Here is a 21,628-nt window from a genome sequence, read left to right on the forward strand (position 1 = left end):
ATGGGTTGACAGAGATAAACTGGAATGTGGAAGCCTCTAGGAGAAATCAAGAAAATGCAGCATTCCCATTCTGATGCAAACAAGGAAGTATTCAAAGATTCACAGATTATCCTAGATTGCATTGGATAGAGAAATGAAGAAGAAACATGTGAAGAATCCTTTCAATTGTATTTTACAGTTTTGTCTTCACTTATAAACTTGGGGTTATATAAACCAAGTAGCAGCTAGTAATTAGATAAGAATTTTCCTGAGCTGTTTAGAAACATCAAGAGAGAAAATCATCTAGTTTGTACTAGGAAGCAGCTGTGATTTAATTCTTTGAATCACAGATTTTCTGAAATAACACATCTCTGGTGGAACAACAAATCCACCAGAAAAGTTTTTAAGTTCTTTGTGTTCTTTACATTTGTGTTTGAATATATGTCTGTCTGTATTAGCTTCAAGCAATTCACACACATTTGTTCACTTAAACACTTAGCCTTAGAAACTGCTCAAAACTTGAAAAAGTTTTGAGATTTACATTCAACCCCCCTTCTGTAAATCTCATTGTTAGTCCACTGGGAATAACAGCAGCATTTAAGAACTCCGTGCCATGATCACTATGAATTTGATGTACCTTAGTGTGAAATTGATTGTCAACTGTAAGCAAAAAAGCTCTAATTTGACTGAAAATAAATTGTTTATTAGGTAGCATAAAAGTCCAAACTGATCGTGTATGATCATCCACCACCGTAAGAAAATAACGGCTACCTTGATGAATTTCATGAGCATACGGTCCCCATAGATCAATATGAATCAACTGGAAAGCATGCTCTGCACGATTGTGACTCAAAGAAAAGGGCTGGACAAATAGGGGACAACTTTTATTGTTGTTATTTAAAATATTGCCTTTGAGATCAGATATTTGATGCAATACATCATTGGAGGCATGACCGTAAATGCCAGAGAGCACTAAGCTTGTGTTTGGTTGTTACACTACTCACCATTTGTACATCGACCTTGTCAAAACCAGTTCTCAAAGAACAATCCAAATGATAAAGACCATCAATGAGTTTATCAGAAATTAAAGGAACTGTGGATTTGTTGTTATAAAACTTGCTATATTCAGGCAAAAACATGACACTTCATTGTGAATCAGACAACCATTTGGAGAGAGAGAACAAATTATATCCAAAGGTAGGTACAAACAAAATATTATGCAACTCAATGTGAGATTATATAGTGAAAGTACATGTCTGATGAACCAGGATAGTGGTACCATTAGGAAAAGCTATATTGATATGGGTTGATAGATTTTGCACATTTTGCAACAAATCAAATGAGCAACAGATATGATATGTGGCTCCTGTATCAACCAACCAAACAAATGAAGAAGAATTTGAGACAACCAGACTAGCTCTTTAAGTAACCATATTAGCCAAATGATCTTCTGGATTTCCTGTACCTTTTGGATCCCCCATAAAAAACTCATCATTTGGCTTATCTGATTAATTTGATTCTGCATCTAACTAATCTGATAAGTAGATTATCTTGTTTGTGTATAATTGACTTGAGACTGTTGCTTAGGCAAACTCCTGAACTGAGATAGAGGAAGATGTGAAACTGAATTGATCTCTTTCTTCTTTTTCCAATTTGGTGGATAACCAATGATTTTGAAGCAATTCTCTTTAGTATGTCCATTGTAATTACAATAGGAACACTTGATAACAGGTTTCACTGCACTAGGAAGAAAAGGCTTCTTGAAATTACTAGTACCACCAGCAACATCTACATTCGCTATTAAGGAATTAGCAAGAGGATTGAGCAGTGTCTGATGTCATTGACATGTCCTTTCATCCTGTTTTACAAATGCATAAGCCTGTGAAACTATAGGCAATGGATTCATCATGAGAATCTGACCTCGAATAGTTGAATTGCTCTCATGAAGACCCATTAGGAACTGCAGTAACTTCCTCTTCTGATCTCATTCAATCTGAACCTTATGAGCTCCACAAACACATGCCACAGTAGGTTCAAGAACAACATACTCATCCCACAAGCCTTTCAATTTGTGCAAATAAATCTCAACATATTTATTCCCTTGTTCAAGACTATGTATATCTTTAAGTAGCTGAAACACTTTATGTCCACTAACGCCAGAAAAACGTTCTCTCAATTCATTCCACACTTCCTGGGTAGTGGTGACATGATTCAATCCTTCTGATATATCATCTGATACGGAATTAAGAATCCATGTAATGACTAAATCATTAACTTTATCCCATTATGCACACAATAGATAATTAATATCTGGTTTTGGATACGATTCATTAACCAAAACATATTTGTTTCGTGCATTGAGAGCGATTTGCATCGGTCGACTCCAAGGTGCATAGTTATCTAGACCGACTAGTTTCTTAGCAAGTAACAACAAGCCTAGATGATCTGTGTTATGGATGAACAACGGATGTGCATTACTGTCTACTGTTATATTATTGTACGATTGAAACTTAATCTATTCGCGATCTTTGTCAGCATCGGTATTATCATCTAAATGACTACTTGAAGCTGTTTCGTGAACATTTTTGTCTAAATTGTTGTTCGACATGACTGAATCAGTATGTTTTTGAGTAATAATTCGTCAATTTGTTATTAAAATAAGTCTAAAAGATGAAGAATCGATCTAATAAAAATGATTATAGTTTTAACTAGTAATCGATGAATTAGTTAACAATTCTGTAAAAGTAGGGTTAGATGCGTTGAAAATTGATGAAACTTGAAAAATTGGGGCTCAATTGCTTCGTCAATGGAGATCGGAGATGTTGCAGCTAACCGATGCAGACGAGGAAGCAAAACGAAGAACACGCAGTTGCGATAAGATCGTAAACAGTCATGTCAAAGCTCTGATACCATAATAGATTTATAAATGAATGTTATGTAATTGTGTATATGAAATGAAAAAGAAGAAGACGAATATATTTCAATCAAGTTAAGTTCCGAACATCACAGCATTGGAGTATTTATAGGCAATTATAGTTGTCAACTCTTTCTAACAAACTAACAGAATGAAAACAGCTGTCAATTAACCACTAGTTCCAAATAGCAGTCTTCAGCTCTTTGCTGATATCAGCCTTATGTTGAGGCTTCAAGCTAACCAACGCAGACATGTGGATGGATACGTTGCTATCTGTATTACTTAGACTGTGGGAACGCGGTAAAACTGTTAGAGTGGGCTTTTAAAAGTTAATGTCGGCAAAGCGCAGAGACGTCACTGAACTATGACATGAGGATAAAATAGAAAACTCCGCAGAAAAGATGATGAAGCAGGGGGCGCCTAAGTTAATGTGTAAAAATAAAACTATACGGTATTCTTCATTATTTAAATATGAAGAATATAAATGAATACTTAATAATATATATAAAATCAAGATCACTATAGTTATTCTTATCACGTCATCAAATAACTAATAATGGAGTGTAAAAAGGTTTATTTTAAACTAAGGTGAATGAATTGAATAAAATATTAGTTAAATGTAAAATTTCTTGATTGCAAAATAAAATTAGTATTGCAGTGCAAAATCTATTTTAACACCAAATTTTTTTTTTTACCAAATTATACCCATGATTCTAATCATTTTACATTTGACATTGAACCATGATTCTAATCATTTGACATTGAACCTGCATGTATTCTGAACCTTTCTTCTGAGTTTTAACATTTTGCATAGCCAATCATTTCTTATATAATTCAGTTAATGTTTTACTAATGTCATAACCTATAGGCTTGAATTTCTGTTTATTGTTATTATTCTCACCGTCCCTCCCAAATATTTACATTTGGATTGAACAAGAAATTTAAGAAAAATGATAAAGTAGTAGAGAAAAGTTAAAAAAGTGAATAAAGCAATAGGACCGATTAATATTAAATGTGTAAAGTGGGTATTGTGCAGAGAAGTATTGGATTTAGTTATTTTAAAAATTATAAAAACTTTATTATTTTTGGAAAATTTTGAAATGTAAACAATTGGAAGGGACATCTCAAAAAGGAAAGTATAAACAAATGGGAGGGATAAAGTAAATATTTATTATTAATAATTTTTGATTTTTAATCGTAAAGTATAATTGGGCCTCAATTTCTAATTTTCACCTCGAGCCCCAAATTATAATCATGAGGCCGCCGAGCGAAATGAAGGTGTTGGTTGGTGCATGTGTTTTGCAACATAGAGGTTGGCTTTCTTTTATCAGGATGTTGTTTTTATGCCTAAGGTTTAGGCGGTAGGATTATTGAAAAACAATAATCATGATTAAACTTTCTTTTGTTTATTTGAAAAAACAATGAAAACGTTTATCATATACGGGTCCTTTTAACGTTTGTACAAGGGACACACATATAGAGAATTGTTGTTATTATGGTCAAAATTAAATATAATGTTATAATCATTTATTTTTGAGTGGGATCAAAAATAAGATTCACATTAATATAAATTTTAGAAAAAATATAAATACATTGGAGTCAACGGCCTCCATGACTAAATATTGACTACGACTCTATATACATAATAAACACCAATTTTTTATAAGTTTGGATTATTTTTTTATTGATGAAATTATTGTGTATTTATCAATATTTATGATTATAATGTTAATTTAAACTCATATTCTAAATATGTGCTTATTAATCTAGGCGTCATCCGACTACATATTCAAAAAATATTAGACTGTTAGTTAGAAACCCATTTAATTAATTAATAATACTCGGAAGCTAACAATCTATACTATATTATAATAGCCAAAATAGAGATAATTTGGTTCAACGATTTGGTTCAACGATAATTCCATAATTTTGATATTACAAAAATAGATAAATAGTGTTATATATCTAATAAACTACTAAATTATTAAACTACTACTAAATATAGTATATTTATCCTACTAAACTACAAATACAACTTATCATATTATTAAAAGATATAAATAATAGTGTTACATATCTGCTAAACTACTACAAATAGTCTATTTATTATACTAAATTACGACTACATGTTATTTTATTATTTTTATTATAAATTTATAATTATTATATATTTATATAAATATTTTAAAAATATAATATAACTTGATAAATAAAAATTTAAAATATTAATGAAAACTCGTGCGATATAATGTTTGAGCTTATGTATTTTTATAAGAGATGAGTTTGACTTCTAGTGATTATTTATAAAAAGAAAAATAATATACTCAATCACAGATAATTTGCACATGGTAGTGTTTGACTTGAACGAAAAAGCCATTTGCGCAAAAGACAATTTTCTCCCCCTCAATTCACTATTCAATTTGAGAAAACAAAACTTTCACTAGATCATCGACATTTGTGTCTGAGTTCAGACCAATAGTACATAAAATATTATTTTAATAAGAAAAAAACAAACCGAAAATTGGAATATAATTTCCGCCTAACATGTGTTCTGGTGTTCTGTTCTATGATATGATGATGCATCGAAGGACGGAACTGAATTATTGGTTCTGCACTTGTACAAGTGATGTTCATAGAAGAAAGTCTATACTGTAACGTTTTTCTACGTAACCACAATTTGTGTAAAACTATAAATACAATCTCGACCAAGGTAGTGATTGTGTTACGAAATTTATCGACACAGTTGTATAAATAAGAATAAAAATCAGAGATATTTGAAATTAGAATGAAAAATTAAAAAATAATATTAAAAGTATCAAAGTAGGTTTTAAAATTTAGTTTTATATGATGTAAAAATGATTACTTGACAAATTGAAATTATTTTATTCGTGAAATGTATGTGAATACAGGCATCCATTATTATTAATTATTTTGAAGTCAATTATCCAATTACGTATCTAAAAAAATATATACAATAATACGTGATATTTGGAATCCATTTTGTGTAACAATTTCGGATTTCTAATATTATTTAAAATTGAATTTATAACTTCATGGCTTATACCTGCCGGTGCAATGTACAAGTCCCTATTAATATTTGACAAATTATCAAAAAAAATATTTTTCTAGTTTGTTTATGATTTTATGGTTTTATAGATATTTACAAAAATACAAATTGTATTCCGAACAAATCATATTTGCAACTGTTTTTTTTGAAAATAACTTAAAATTTTATTGGTTGCATCCGAGTTTTCTTCGAGTTCCAAAATCATATTTTTACAAAAAAAAATTGAAAAATCTTATTTTTGTAAATAAAAACTAAAAAAACATATTTTTGTAAAAATAACATTGAAAATGATATTGTTTTCAAAAAGTTCTCATAGTAATTTGTTTTTTTTCATTGGTTTCATATTTAATTTTATTGAAATTTTAATATGAGTACTTACATATTAAAAATTAATTAGTTATATTTGATTTTTTTTAACAATTCAATAACATAAAATGATATGTGATCCATAAATTTTGAAACATATACTTTATTTGTATCATTAGAAATATCAATATTTATGTACATTATATATATTAAAGCGATGCGGTACGGTTTGAACCACATTGTTAAAATGTCAAACCGTAAATTGTACTACACCGCACGATTTGTCAAAAACTCAAAATACCACAGCATTACAAAAAATTAAAAATAACATTTTGCAGGGAAGTATGAGACGGTGTGGATATTTTGTGCGGTTGGATGATATGTTTTCGGTATTTTGATCAAAGGATTCTGAGCGTTTAATTTTTGAGAAAGTCAACCAAAATAATTGGTGAATTTTTCTTATTACTACTTGAATGGTTGCAGTTCAAAAAAAATAAAATCAACTTGAATGTTATAGGACGGATGCACCTTACAAAATTAAAAAAACCATGATTCCGTGACAAACAAAAATCACGAGATATCTAGTGACTGACAATGATTTTAAAGGAAGCGAAGAGTCGTAAGAAAATGAAAGACCACAAAATAAATACTATTATGCCATCAATCAATACAAACGCCTACACATGCTCTCTTCGCCACATCTCACACTTGTTCAAATGCAATTTATTATTATTTTATTCTTCCCTGCTGCATAACATCTGTATATAAATATATGTCAAATAAATTGTATGTAGCCATACATTTCTTACCTTGCTACTACAAGCATTTTCATTCAAACACCATCTCCGAGTCGACTCAGATATTATTATGGAAGGAGTGGATTCAACTCGTGCTTTTCTCAGAAATGTTAAGCGTATTGTTATCAAGGTTTGCATGTTAATCCCTAATCTTTTTATTTGCATGTTAACGTAATTTGTTATCCTTTTTTCTTGTTAGAGATTGTAATTGATGTGTATGATCTCTTTTTGATTAAATTTAAGTTAGGGTTTGTGTTTTTGATTAAATGTTTATCACACTTATTTTAATTAGTATTATGTTATGTCGAGAAATGCTTTCGGGTGAGAACAATTGTTGTGCACTTTTTATATAGTTTTTGTTTTGTGTTCCGCAAATTTGTTTAAAAGTTTATTGAATTTATTTAGCGAGCAAAAAAAATCGAAAAATTGTGGAACAATTAGTTTCTCAGGGTGAAATGATTTTGATTGAAGCTTAGGTGCATGATTAAATGTTTATCATAATCGATCAGTTTAATTGTGCATCATTGCAATGATACTGCACATTTATTGATTGGATTATATGAGTTTATGTTACTCAGCATAATTTAACAACTAATTATGTACTAAGCTGATCCTAATTTTTTATAAACATAGGTTGGGACAGCTGTTGTCACCCGTGCTGATGGAAGATTGGCGGTTGGACGACTAGGAGCCCTTTGTGAGCAGGTAATGTTAGAGAAACAGCCTTTCTAATAATAATTTAGTCTTACTCTTATATTTTGTTTAGTGAATGTGCCTTATATACTGTCGTTCTTTTTATGGTAAGCAGATTGAAGAATTGAACTACCAAGGATATGAAATTATTTTGGTGGCATCAGGTGCTGTTGGGGTTGGGCGCCAGCGGCTTAGATACAGGAGATTAGTGAACAGCAGGTTCTATTCTGTTTCTGGTTTTCACTTGCGCGTGATGCATCGAGAAACACATGTTTCAACTTCTGATACCTACGTACCCCCGGAAGTAGTGGTTCTTGTTTTCAATTATTTTCTGCATTCAGAACTAGTTGTAGTTCAAAACGAGCAAGATATTATTTCACCTATATGTCCTTTAGAAAGTAGTTCTGGTTGTGTTTGTTCATTGTGTACCTTTTCTTATTTTAACTTAGCACCGACGTAATATGATGTTTGTATATGATATCTCAATACTTCTTCGGTTGTCTAAAGTATTTCTTATTTGAGAAACTTGTGATCATTTTTGAAGCTTTGCTGAACTCCAAAAACCACAACATGAGCTTGATGGGAAGGCTTGTGCAGCTGTTGGACAAAATGGTCTAATGGCCATCTATGACACATTGTTTAGTCAGGTAACATTTCTTATATTTGCACATCAAGGATTTGCAGTGGTTCCATATGTTTTTTCCCTTTATGATGATGTAATGTAGTAATATTCCCTTCCTAGATCAAACTTATCTTATTTCATATTTTCTTTTTTGGCAGCTGGATGTGACATCAGCACAACTCCTTGTAACTGACAATGATTTTAAGGACCCTAATTTCAGAAAGCAACTGACTGAAACAGTAAAATCGTTATTGTCTTTAAAAGTTGTTCCCATTTTTAATGAAAATGATGCTATTAGCACCAGGAGAGCTCCGTATGAGGTATGCTTCAATTCTTTGAATGTTATCATAATTCATGAGAAAGCTTATGCTTTGAAGACTAAGAATAATTTTGGTACTGCTTTGTTTCTCGCTCTGCTAAAGATGGGGGTATTTGATGTTTGCATCCACAAGCTAAACAGTCTCAACTTGAATAATTTTTAAATGCACAGAGACTTTTTTTTAATCTTACTTTTAAAAAAGAATGAAGCTGGTTTTGGGGCGAGGTTGGTGGAGAATTTTAATCCCCATGTCTCTAATTTTGTGCTTGCCTCTTTATGTTCTTGGTGCATGTATAATAATTTTCTGTAAGTAACTTTGTGACAAACTATAATTCTGATTGTGCACAATCTTTCTAGGACTCTTCTGGTATATTCTGGGACAATGACAGTTTGGCAGCTCTTCTAGCTTTGGAGCTTAAAGCTGACCTTCTTGTTCTGTTGAGTGATGTCGATGGCCTTTATAGTGGCCCTCCTAGTGATCCCAAATCAAAGCTGATCCATACATACGTTAAAGAGAGATTTGAGGGAGTAATAACATTTGGAGAGAAGTCAAGGCTGGGAAGAGGGGGTATGACTGCAAAAGTAAAATCTGCTGTTTGTGCAGCTGATGCTGGGATCCCAGTCATTATTACTAGGTATGACACCTCATTAACAGAAATATGAAATTTAATTAGCACCTCTTTTAAATTTCGAGATCTCTTTAGTTTTTAACTATCTACAAATTGAAAGTTACTACTCTGAAGATGTTATCACATATAACTGTAGAAAAGGAGCACATTGATCAGACTTGCAAAGATTGAAAGTACATTATGTGTTTAGTCTTATTGGGCTTGTGATATATGCAGGACTGGTTTGAAACTCTTGAATCAAAGCGTAAACCTTTGAGATCAAATTCATTATTTCATACCGCTTGAATTAGAAAACATTTACAGTTTTAGAAAAGATTAAATAATTGGTGGGTTCGAAGTTCGAACTCATCTCCAAAACCGATATATATGTATTGACAAAAGTAGATGCATAAGTCTTTCTTTATAATATTGACAAAAATTGAGTTACCTCTCTATGTATTCCTTCTTCCGCATCAGCTCGCACCACGATTAGGCTTCGCTGTTAATAACATTATCATTATTTATATACAAGTTGATTTTATGAGTCGTAAAATTATTTGTAGAACTTTGTGCTTTGTACATACTTTATGTATTTTTAACCTTTACTTGTGATTCACATGAAATGTCCTCTCACTTGTGTCACAGCTGGCAGGGTAAGAGGGTCCTTAAAATAAGTTTGGCAATCATACCATATATGGTCACCTTATGATTGGAAACACTTGGAAAAATAGAATTTTTTTCCAAGGGGTCACTTGTTCTAAAGATAATATTTGCCTACCTACCTTAAATATGAAGCAATATATATTGAAACAATTTCAATTTTGAATTGATAACACCATGTGCCATATCCTCAGGTAAAATTTGTAAATTTCGTCTCCTTATCTCAACCTCTAATTGTACAAAAACCTGGTTGTTAAAATAACTTAAAATTACTTTAGCTAGTGAAATGGAACAGAACTACCGATAGCAGTAGCCACTATAAAGGTTGTCGCCCGTGTTGGATGTTCTGCTGCTTATACACTGTAGCATGTTAGTTCCTGGCACTTTCTTTATCCTCCCATGTTATCACAATTTTTTTTGAAAAAGCAAATACTAAACCTCGATTGAAAAATAAAGTTTTTTTCTTCTCAAATGAAAGTGGCTTAGCCGGTGGCAATATAATCAAAGTTCTTCGAGGAGAGCGTATCGGTACTCTTTTTCACCGAGATGCTAACAAATGGGTCCCAGTCGAACATATTGGTGTACGTGATATGGCTGTTGCTGCAAGAGAGAGTTCCAGACGTCTTCAGGTACCAGTTACATTCTTATTGATGTGCTCTCATCTACGTATATCAATGGTTCATATTGATAGATTTCTCTTTCCTGCATGGACTTCTAATTAACATTTAATTATAAAATCCCACATTAAATTATGTTAAGGCATGTTCTTGATCTTTAACTTTGTGTGCTACTTTGTGCAGGCTATTTCCTCAAAGGAGAGGAGCAAGATTTTGCTGGACATAGCTGATGCGCTGCAAGCAAATGAAAAACAAATTTTGGCTGAAAATGAAGCTGATGTAGCTGTTGCGCAACAGGCCGGATACGAAAAATCACTAATTTCACGATTAGAATTGAAGTCTGAGAAGGCAAGGGTGTAGCATAACTGATAATTAATTGCTACATAAATATTTCAGTAAATTATAATCTTTTACCCTGTTAATTATAATCTTCTACCCTGTAATGCTATTCTGCTTTTGTATGAAAAACTATTCTGTTGGGTTTGTTTTGAAATAGATTATCAAATTATTACCAAGCTTACACTTTCTGATCATGATGATTTGCAGATTTCAAGCCTTGCAAATGCTATCCGTGTGCTCGCAAACATGAAGGATCCAATTGGTCATGTTTTGAAAAGGACTGAAGTAAGGGACCACAATATTTTGATTTGACTTTTGGTTTGGACAAACTAGAACATGAACAGAATACAGAACAAAAACTAAATTAAGTTTTCTCTAGAGAGATTATACATGAACTTAAACCATTGTTTGTTTATATCATGAATTCAATTAAACTAATAGGTACAGAGTCGGGATTTCATATATATCCATAATAATTTCTGTTAGAACTTATAGGGGTTTCTGTAGACACGAGTTTTGCATGACATCAGCACCACGTGTATGTCGCTGTAATGTCTCTAATGACTATTCTGTTTACAGCTTGCAGATGGACTTGTCTTGGAGAAGACTGCATCTCCCTTGGGGGTTCTTCTGATTATATTTGAGTCCCGTCCAGAAGCTTTAGTACAGGTATTCAAAATAGTTGTAATTATTCTAATTGCAAATGGCTTTTGCTTACCAAGTCTTGTAATTCCACTTCATAAGTTTTATCTGCACATATTGTGAATAAGATGTTTGAGCCCTTATGCATGATGGCATGATGCCCTTTTCCTTCCTTTAATAATTGAAAATTGAATTTCTATCTGAAATTTTTGTGAGCAGACTTCTATATACAACGTAGGAGCTTAGGCTGAGGGGTATCTTTATATAATTATAAGTGTAAAACACCTGCCCTACAGTATCATAGATCGTTACTAATGGAATTTAACCATGCTAGGACAGATTATCAAGCAATAAACTATGATTTGTGCGATAGGAAAACATATTGGCTAGTAACTGAGAGACCTCTATTCTTAAGTAGAGAATGAAAACAATTAAAGCCCCTACCCCTCCCCGAACTCGGATTATAAAAGTGGGAGGATTTAAATGTAAGTATTGAAAATTATATCGACTTCATATTATGTCAGATTAACTGTGTGCATACTTGCCTACAGACTCACACAGGTTACGTAAATTTTGTGGCTCCTTTTATCGACTAAACTCCTACTTCTTTCTGTTGGTTCAAATTTGTTTCACTGATCATAAAAGTTTTTCAATGTTATGTTCTTTTAATAGATCGCTTCACTGGCAATCCGCTCTGGCAATGGACTCCTTCTTAAAGGAGGAAAGGAAGCGAAGCGGTCAAACACTATCTTGCACAAGGTCTGATGACTTGAATAACTATCATTATTCTATTATTTCAAATGAAAAAAATATGCTTTTTTGAATTTTATTTGTCATGAGAACCTCATCTTCTCTATAGTTTAAAAATAAGATTTGATCGTTGCTTTCAGGTTGTTACTTCAGCTATTCCACAGAGTGTTGGTGAAAAACTAATAGGACTTGTGACCTCCAGAGAAGAGATTCCGGAGTTGCTCAAGGTGCTCATTTTTGGACTCTGATTCATGATCTACAAAATTCTATTAGCAGAATGCCAATTGTTATTTACTTGTTTGTAATTTTCTGCTCCAGCTTGATGAAATGATTGATCTTGTGATTCCAAGAGGCAGCAATGAACTAGTATCTCAAATCAAGGCTTCAACTAAAATTCCGGTCCTGGGCCATGCTGGTAAGTTATATTTTACTTAATTTCCCATCTGTACTACATGCTTTATGAAGAGCATGTATGCAGACACTGGGTGATGTTGTAAAGCTTCTTTCCTTGCTTCCAGATGGAATTTGTCATGTTTATGTTGATAAATCTGCCAATATCGAAATGGCAAAGCAAATTGTTTTGGATGCTAAAACGGATTATCCTGCAGCCTGTAATGCAATGGTATTTTAAATCTTGACGTCCTTTCCCTGTAAATTGGTTTGTAAGAACACCAATAACAAATTATAAAGTTTGTGCCCTCTTTAGTTATGCTCTTCTTCTGCAGTAAGAGTGAGTCGCTCACTGCTGTCCTTTTCTATGTCGGCAGGAAACACTTATTGTTCACAAGGATTTGATGCAGAGTGGTGCTCTTAATGAGCTTATCATGGAGCTTAAAATTAAAGGTAGGGTTTTTTTGAATTGGAAACCAAAAGGGCAAAAATACAAGAACAAGCCAGGCTTTCATGCATCTAATAAGTTGCCACTAGATTCGTATTCCTCTCTATGTTTCTTAATGACACTCACTTTGTTACAAATATGTTTCCTGGCATGTGGATTGACTGCATGTGAGTTTGAATCAAGCTGTTGCGGGTACTACACATTAATAAGCTTAGATTTCACTTTATTACACACTTGGGTTCCCACACAGAGATTTGCTCCCTTAAACCTTGTAATCTGTCGAGTTATCCATTTCTATAATTTTTAGTAGGCGCAACCGAACTTTAGTTAGGAATCTTGTAGTCTAATTGAAAAGGGTCTAAATGTTTTTTTTGCTGCTATGCGAGATGTTCTGTTATATTAGTGAAAACCCTATGAACAGCCTCTCTATCAAAAACAAGGGTAAGGCTGTGCAAAATAACTTTCCCACCATTCTTCAGATGGGGGTTAGGGAGCCTTTTGCACTGGATATAACTTTTTCCTTTCATGTAATGAGCCTTTGCATATATCTTTTATTTATTTTAACCAGTAGCTTTCTCGTCCAAATTAGGATTATATAGGTTTATACTCAAAATGAACCATTAATGGCTCTGCAAGAAGATTCTGGGCTTTTTATTAATGTTCTTGATTGCAAGTTTTTTGTTTTTTTTTCCTTTTTCGCTCTATACATGTTAAATTTCATTGCAGTCTTAGCTGTATTGGACAAATCCCAAATTAGTACAACTATCAGTTCAAGCTTTTAAATAGATATAGTATTTCAGCCTCGGTTTAAACTCTAGGATAAACAAGTATTGTTATGAAGTGGAGAAGTGTCTATATAATTTGGACAGAAAGAATTATTATTCTTAGTTTAAATCCTAGTTCAGATTAATGTCAGCTTAATGACCTTGTATACAGCTCTATATATCATTTAATATGACATTAAGCAATATCTATATCCACAAATATCTATTTTTCATATATAACCATTATCACTTGTCTAATCAACATATATAAGACATATGATTTCAACAGAATGAAGTGGTGATCATTATCTAACAAGAAAAATTAACTGAGCTAACAGCATACTGTCCACACTTGTTTGCAGGTGTTGATATATATGGTGGTGAAAAGGTGAGTTCTTTACTGAATGTTCCAGAGGCCCAATCATTTCGTCATGAGTACAGCTCGCTGGCTTGTACTGTTGTACTTGTGGAGGATGTATATGCTGCGATTGACCATATACATCGGCATGGAAGGTATATAGTGGTTATTTCTAGTAAACCTGTAGTCTGCGCTTGTGTGTGGATGTCTGGGTATACAGTTGGTAGCTTGTAGGACTATGTAAATGATAGGAGGTGACTTAGTTCTCTTCCCTCATCTTGCAGTGAGCACACTGATTGCATAGTAGCAGAAGACTCAGAGGTTGCAGAAGTCTTTCTACATCTGGTCAACAGGTGTTGTTTGCTTTTATGTCTCTTAACTGCAAGAAATATAATTTTATGATGCAACAATCTTCTGGTGCTATGTAATAATCTATCTTGTCGTAATACCTCAAAATGATTGGGTTGATTTATTCTACACCTGTTCAAACCAACTTGTTATCATTCTGATCCACAACATCTGTAATTTGGATTATTATTAAACTGGCAGTGCTTCTGTATTTCGCAACGCTAGCACAAGATTTAGTGATGGATTTCGTTTCGGACTAGGAGCAGAGGTAACAGATTAATAAATAATTTTGTTGTACTGAGATGCCGAGTTTCTTATTTCATATATTCTAATTGTTAATTTTTTAACAGGTCGGCATCAGTACAAGCAGAATTCATGCTCGTGGTCCTGTGGGAGTGGAGGGTTTACTTACAACTCGATGGTATGGCCATGTTACTAATTGTCATTGTTGCTCCAATTTTTATGTTTTGGGCATCTTTTCTTTCTTCTACGTCATAAGTTTAGTTTCAGTTGGACAATTTTCACATACATATCGTTATATTTCGGCAACTTGGAAAACTTGATACAAATTTTGAATTCTTAAGAATCCCTTCTGATCAGGCTTAGACCTTTTTTGCAATCATTGTCGCTAAAATTTGGCAACTTAGAAATCAAGTAGATATACTATTTCTATCTTCCGTATCAATCATTTGTGGTAGCTGCATCTAAAGAAGTGTTATTTAAAATTCAATTTTATCATTATTAGTGAACACTAAATCTGCATAAACTGATATGTAATATGGAACCTAAATTTACATGTTCACGTCTGAAGGAGTGAAAATGAAGCCATTGATTCAGATGCATAAGCTAATCTAACACAATACCAAGGCCAAGGGTCTGTGTCTCCATTTATGTTGATATCTTTAGTTTCTCTTCTTATTAGTATGTCACTCTGTCACTTATGATGATGTGAGGATAATTTTGGGAAAGGAGTGATTTTTTCATGCGAATATCATTATTGAGTGGAAATGGAATGAAAAAAATGTACCTAATCCCGAACATAACAGATTATATTGTTAGGGAAGAAGGTTTAATATTTAGTGTCATAAATGGAACTACTTATTCTTCTTTCGTGTGTTAACTGGTATTCAAATTATTAGTCATTGTTACATTCCTGATTATTTTTCATTTTTTTGGTTATGGTATACATAACTTTTTAATATGATATAATGCCTCTACAACATTGTTATTTGGTAGATTGAAACAGTACTCAGGCTAGTCTTATGTCTAGCTAGAAGCGCCTTATAAACATTGACTTAAATTGTATATATTGTTATGTAAGACCTAATGATATTAGTTGAGCTAGTTGTCACGAAGGAAACACTACTGAACTATTTTTCTTTGGTCCCTGTTATATTTGCAGGATTGCTAGGGGAAATGGTCAAATTGTGAATGGTGATAAGGGGGTTGTTTACACTCACAAGGACCTCACTCAGAAAGCTTAGATTGATGTCGGTGAAAGTATTAAAGGATTGTCTTGCCTAAATTGGGAAGCCTCATAATATCATGTAGAGGTTGTCATTTTTCAACTTGTTAAAATATCCTTCAGATCTGGGGAACTAGTAGATGGTTTATTTTGTTGTCACTACATGTATTGTGATGCAACTTAAGAAATATTAATATTACTGTGAGCTTGAAGAAGGTGATTTTATTGGAATCTTCAAGAATTAGGTCAGGTTTGTCGACTACCGATGATAAAAATTCATTGGATAGTGTAGTATAGGTGCAGTCATATAGGGCTGTAGAACCCACTGAGCCTTTTAATTTTAAATTTATCGCTTGTAATATGTATGTAGTAGTATAATAAGAATCAAACCAGAATGAGTATAGTTTTTGCCTTCCCGGGCATAACCATTTGATTGATCACTCAAGCTCAAGTGTTCAGTCTTAACCCTCATTGTCCGGAATATATCAGTCTTTTACTCCATTATGTTGTTATCTGAGTCACTAGTCATACCAAGAGAAATATTTCTTATTATCTACAGCAAGTATTTTTGGCAGCAATTTCACTCCATTTTCTTGTTATCCATTTTGGTTCACAACAGGATTTTGATCCTTCCGCATGCTAGATAAATTTTTATCTGTAAAACATGCTTTTTCAAAAGGAGAAGCAACACATAGACAGTAATGTAGGCATCCTTTTATTCGATCTTCGTAATGGAAACCTTACACAATGCAGCCACACCTTTATTCGAGCTTCATGATGGAAACCTTATGCAATGCAGCCACAACTGCATTCTTCTTACGCAATGCAGCCACAACTTCATTCTTTTCGTGTACTTTGGAACTTAAAAAAATCAACCAGCAATACCTGGTCCTTATCAAATAAAGACGAAGGAAAATGCAGTATTATATTGTTAATTCCAAACTTTATAATAGATGTCAAGTACTTCACATGCCACAAAAGCCCAACCAACCCAGCACCTAAACACTAATTCTTAAACAAACCATACCGCAGCCTGACTAATAATATTTGGAATTCATATTAATAAACGGGGAATAAGTAGATCCATAATACTCGGTTCCAAACAAAGACAAGTTATTTATGCCTGCACAAACTTCTTAAGGTTCTTCAACCACATCATGTATTCCCTGGAATCTTTGTTGATCATGTACTCGTGAAGGAAATTGGTGGTGCTAGGCTTGATACCCCTGATTTCCAAATACTTGTGAAAAGCCTTCTGCAGATTCTCATCCAAGTCCCTATTAACACAACAAAAGCAATGAAGAATAAATGTTAATTGACTGGATTATAGTAGTGACGAGTATCACTAAACAAATTTACGAAAATTGACACTCACGAGAAATCGGGTCCTTCATATGCAATTTCATCTTCAGGACTATCAGGCTTCTTAACTGACATGCTGTCGATGGATATTTCATCAGGATATGCAGTACAATTGAATTCCAATATAAAATTGTGCCTCTTGGCAACTTTGACGATGAGTGGGACATGAGATTGGCTAGGCTTCTCATCATCATCGTTGTCATCCTCATCACCTTCACCAGTTACAAGATCAGGCATGTGAACCTCAACTGTAATGGTCTCATCTTGATACTTTCTGGACAAAGTAATTGTTTGTTGCCCGGGCACATCTTCAATACTAAAAGGGAAACCTTGAGGAGCATCCATGACCTATAATGCAAAATAAATTAGGCCATTAATATGTCGTATCCACATACGTGTTTACATTTCTTTTCATAAACAATGCTACTATGATTTTTTTTTCATTTAGAAGCCACAAAAATAACACATAGACATCGATAAATAATAAATAAAACAATCACGTATCTACAAACAAACTGGATGCAAACTGAGAAGCCCTGAACCACACCTCTTCTGCAAACACTAGTACTTGTATGATTGTAATTTGTAAAGTTGGTACTGATTATAATTTCTATGTATCATTTTCAGACTCTTTTTCAGTGTTACAGAAATCGGTAATCGGGGAAGATCGGTCACATGACTTTATAAGGATTAATCGGTGAATCGGGGATTAATCGGTAACAAAATCGGAAGTAAAGTTTTTTATATATAAATATATTTATGATTTTTTTAAATGAAGTCATTACTTGCTAACCGTTCACCTACCTTACCTATCTTATTACACAAAAATAAATATAAATATACTTAATTTAATAAAATAAAGTATATTCCCCGTGAAAGGGAGAGAATGGGAGTATAATAATAGATATGTATATGATTTACGCAAATACAGAAAGAATTGAAAAGCAGATTCTAGTTCCCTTGTCCAAACATCTACTTCATCTCATCTTAGCTACTCAATTAAAATCTCAATTCTCTCTCTTCTCTCATCTCTGCCCGCCGTTTCGGAAGAAGTTACTTCATTTCCGTGGTTCAACTTCTATCGGCTCTTCACCATCTACCATCGCTCGATGTGACTCTCTATCATTATCTCTCGCTCTCGAATATGTCTTCATCTCTTTCTTTCATCATATCAGTGAGATTGAACGCCGGTTTTGACCCGTTAATTATCTGATTTTGACCCGATTTTTGACCCGATATTAGAAAGCCGTTTTATGCCCCGATTCACCCTAATTAGATCGGTAGCACTGATCTGGCCGATATATCGGCCGATTTATCGGCGATCCGGCCGATTTCTGGAACCCTGCTCTTTTTACTCAAATTTATACAAAACAATTTTATTATTTCAAATTTTTAACCTACAATCACCATTCAGATTTTACAGATAGCCCGTAAATAATGTTCGTATCCACAAATAGACAGTTCATAACAAACTGACACTCAAACGTAATACTTAAATTTTATAAAACCAACATGAACTCTTTCAGTCATTAAACTCATCCCTAAAAGTTAAAACATACCACATATTCAAGCAACAAACCTTTTACGACCATTCTGAAACTTAGATAGTTTTATGTACATCAATATTCAATAACTAATTAAAAAAACCTACAACTTCCACAACACAATTAAACTATCAAGGTAAGGTAACAAAATCGAGCCCACAGTTCCCATTTCACTAGTAAAGCTAAACACATCTGGTACACATTATAAATGTGTCTTATATGCAAAATAAAAAAGCTAAATATCATCTCAACCTACTTCCGCTTAAAATTAAAAAGACATAAAAATAAAAGTCATATTATTCACCGCGACACAACAAACACAAATCAAAAACTCAAGTAACTACGTAAGTACAAATCACCAATCAATTTAAAAAATAATCGAGAAAGTACAAAATACATAAGTACAAATCACCAATCAATTTCAAAAAACATCGAGAAACTACAAAATGATATCAAACACAAATATATAGTCAGTTAATAAAATAACAACCTCAGGGTTCTCATCAGACTCCTCAGCGCAAACGATCTCGGCATCAATAATTTTAACAAGCGTCTGATCAGAAGTGTTAGTTGTCTTAAGAGCAGCTGACGAGGCAGAGTAGTTACGGAACGCGGTGGGGACCACGACCTTGGCGGCGAGATTAGATTGAACGACGGCGTATAGAGATGGTGTGTGAGTGTGTAGATTGCTCTTGCCCGAGATAAATCGGGCGGCGAGAGGGGCGGCGCGTGAAACAGATCGGCGGAGAAGTGAAGGGAGAGCCATGGAGAGGGTTTTAGATTGAAATGCGAGATGAGGGGTTTTGGGGTTAGGGTTTATGAAATGGGGTGTGGTTATAACTTTATGTGTGGCGATTTTTGGGTTTTGGGATATGTTATATACAATTAAAATAATATTATCTTCTTTTTGTTTTTGTTAATTAAAATAGCTATAAATATCTAATAAAATATATTTTGGGATCAATTAAATTATATCATATATGTCCTCTATATAATAGAAGTAAAATGAATAAATGAATGGCTTTTTTGGACAATATCCAAGACCAAAAACGTTTTTGCAAAATATTGTTATTTTTTAAAAATATTTACAAAATATCCTTTTATTTGCAAAAACATTATTTTTTAAAAAAAAATAAAAAAACGATTTTTTGCAACTACATTCAATTATATGCAATTTTCAACGGGTTTATGCAATTCCAAGCAACCTCGTACAAACTCAAATTCAACCAAAAAATGTAACAACCCAAATCTGGGGTCAAGATTTGGTGTCACGAAACAATCTTTACATAATTTAGAATAATATACAAATGACCCCTTAAATCCGGATCGTTTACAGGTTATGGTATGAAACAAGAATCTAACATTCTACAATTCACAACTACTAGAATACGAGTATAAATACTGATAGTCCATACAGCTCCTGGGAGGATTACTCCTAAGCTCCTAACTCCATACAGCTCCTGGGAGGCCTACTCCTAAGCTCCTAACTCCATACAGCTCCTGGGAGGCCTACTCCCGAGCTCCTAACTTCATACAGCTCCTGGGATGCCTACTTCTAGGCTCATAACTCCACGCAGCTCCTGGAAGGAGTAGTCCCGCACACTACCACTCCTGACCAGCTCAGTCCCGCAAGCGGAACCTTGATAAACCCCGACACGTGAGACGTTGGCCCAAGCACGTGACGGGAACAACTGTCACACATCAATCGTGGGAATAATCAGGGCACGTGTCAGAGGATCCTCAGAACATTTCTCGACCAGTCCCGCGCTGACACGTGTAAAGCATCCACTCCAGCCAGGTGCCCCCCGCTCCCAGAACCAATGGCTACGATTCAAAGGTACCAACCCCAAAACCCTACCCTTGAGCTATAAATAGCCCAAGAAGGTGAGGTTTTGGGGTTAATCATTCTTTCACACTCATATACAAACATAGCCACCCGGCATTCATATTCATCTTCATCTTCCCAAAAAGCTAGTTCTTACTCTCACGCCGGAGACGCCGCGGGACTCCAACCCCCCTTCCGGTGTTGTTTTGTAGGAACCCAACCACAGCTACACCTCTACAGCGGCGAAGGATCCAGGACGGCGTCGAAGAAGCAGCCCCGCCACCAGGAGTTATCATACATGATAGTCCATACAGCTCCTGGGAGGATTACTCCTAAGCTCCTAACTCCATACAGCTCCTGGGAGGCCTACTCCTAAGCTCCTAACTCCATACAGTTCCTGGGAGGCCTACTCCTAAGCTCCTAACTCCATACAGCTCCTGGGAGGCCTACTCCCGAGCTCCTAACTTCATACAGCTCCTGGGATGCCTACTTCTAGGCTCATAACTCCACGCAGCTCCTGGAAGGAGTAGTCCCGCACACTACCACTCCTGACCAGCTCAGTCCCGCAAGCGGAACCTTGATAAACCCCGACACGTGAGACGTTGGCCCAAGCACGTGACGGGAACAACTGTCACACATCAATCGTGGGAATAATCAGGGCACGTGTCAGAGGATCCTCAGAACATTCTTCGACCAGTCCTGCGCTGACACGTGTAAAGCATCCACTCCAGCCAGGTGCCCCCCGCTCCCAGAACCAATGGCTACGATTCAAAGGTACCAACCCCAAAACCCTACCCTTGAGCTATAAATA

At 34.3% G+C, this 21,628-nt stretch overlaps 2 protein-coding genes across 2 annotated transcripts; one reads left to right on the top strand and one right to left on the bottom strand.

The window, feature by feature from the left end:
- The first annotated feature begins 6,976 nt into the window (after nucleotides 1-6,976).
- Nucleotides 6,977-16,587, top strand: LOC141677917 (delta-1-pyrroline-5-carboxylate synthase-like). The gene is made up of 20 exons (XM_074484041.1): nucleotides 6,977-7,193; nucleotides 7,697-7,768; nucleotides 7,872-7,975; nucleotides 8,301-8,403; nucleotides 8,537-8,698; nucleotides 9,055-9,332; nucleotides 10,444-10,594; nucleotides 10,766-10,930; nucleotides 11,129-11,206; nucleotides 11,501-11,590; nucleotides 12,236-12,322; nucleotides 12,454-12,540; nucleotides 12,632-12,728; nucleotides 12,832-12,935; nucleotides 13,081-13,156; nucleotides 14,278-14,428; nucleotides 14,558-14,626; nucleotides 14,823-14,889; nucleotides 14,972-15,042; nucleotides 16,024-16,587. Exons 1-20 carry the CDS (start codon nucleotides 7,134-7,136, stop codon nucleotides 16,103-16,105), a joined length of 2,154 nt encoding a protein of 717 aa, XP_074340142.1. The 5' UTR covers nucleotides 6,977-7,133; the 3' UTR covers nucleotides 16,106-16,587.
- Nucleotides 16,588-16,986: 399 nt separating this feature from the next.
- On the bottom strand, nucleotides 16,987-19,844 carry LOC141677918 (uncharacterized protein At2g39795, mitochondrial-like). The gene is made up of 3 exons (XM_074484042.1): nucleotides 19,483-19,844; nucleotides 17,462-17,796; nucleotides 16,987-17,363 (listed from the first exon to the last, which is right to left on the bottom strand). The coding sequence occupies exons 1-3, from the start codon at nucleotides 19,756-19,758 to the stop codon at nucleotides 17,204-17,206; spliced, it is 771 nt and encodes a 256-aa protein (XP_074340143.1). The 5' UTR covers nucleotides 19,759-19,844; the 3' UTR covers nucleotides 16,987-17,203.
- Nucleotides 19,845-21,628: the final 1,784 nt, after the last annotated feature.

This window comes from Apium graveolens, chromosome 8, assembly GCF_009905375.1.
Source record: "Apium graveolens cultivar Ventura chromosome 8, ASM990537v1, whole genome shotgun sequence".
NCBI lineage: Eukaryota > Viridiplantae > Streptophyta > Magnoliopsida > Apiales > Apiaceae > Apium > Apium graveolens.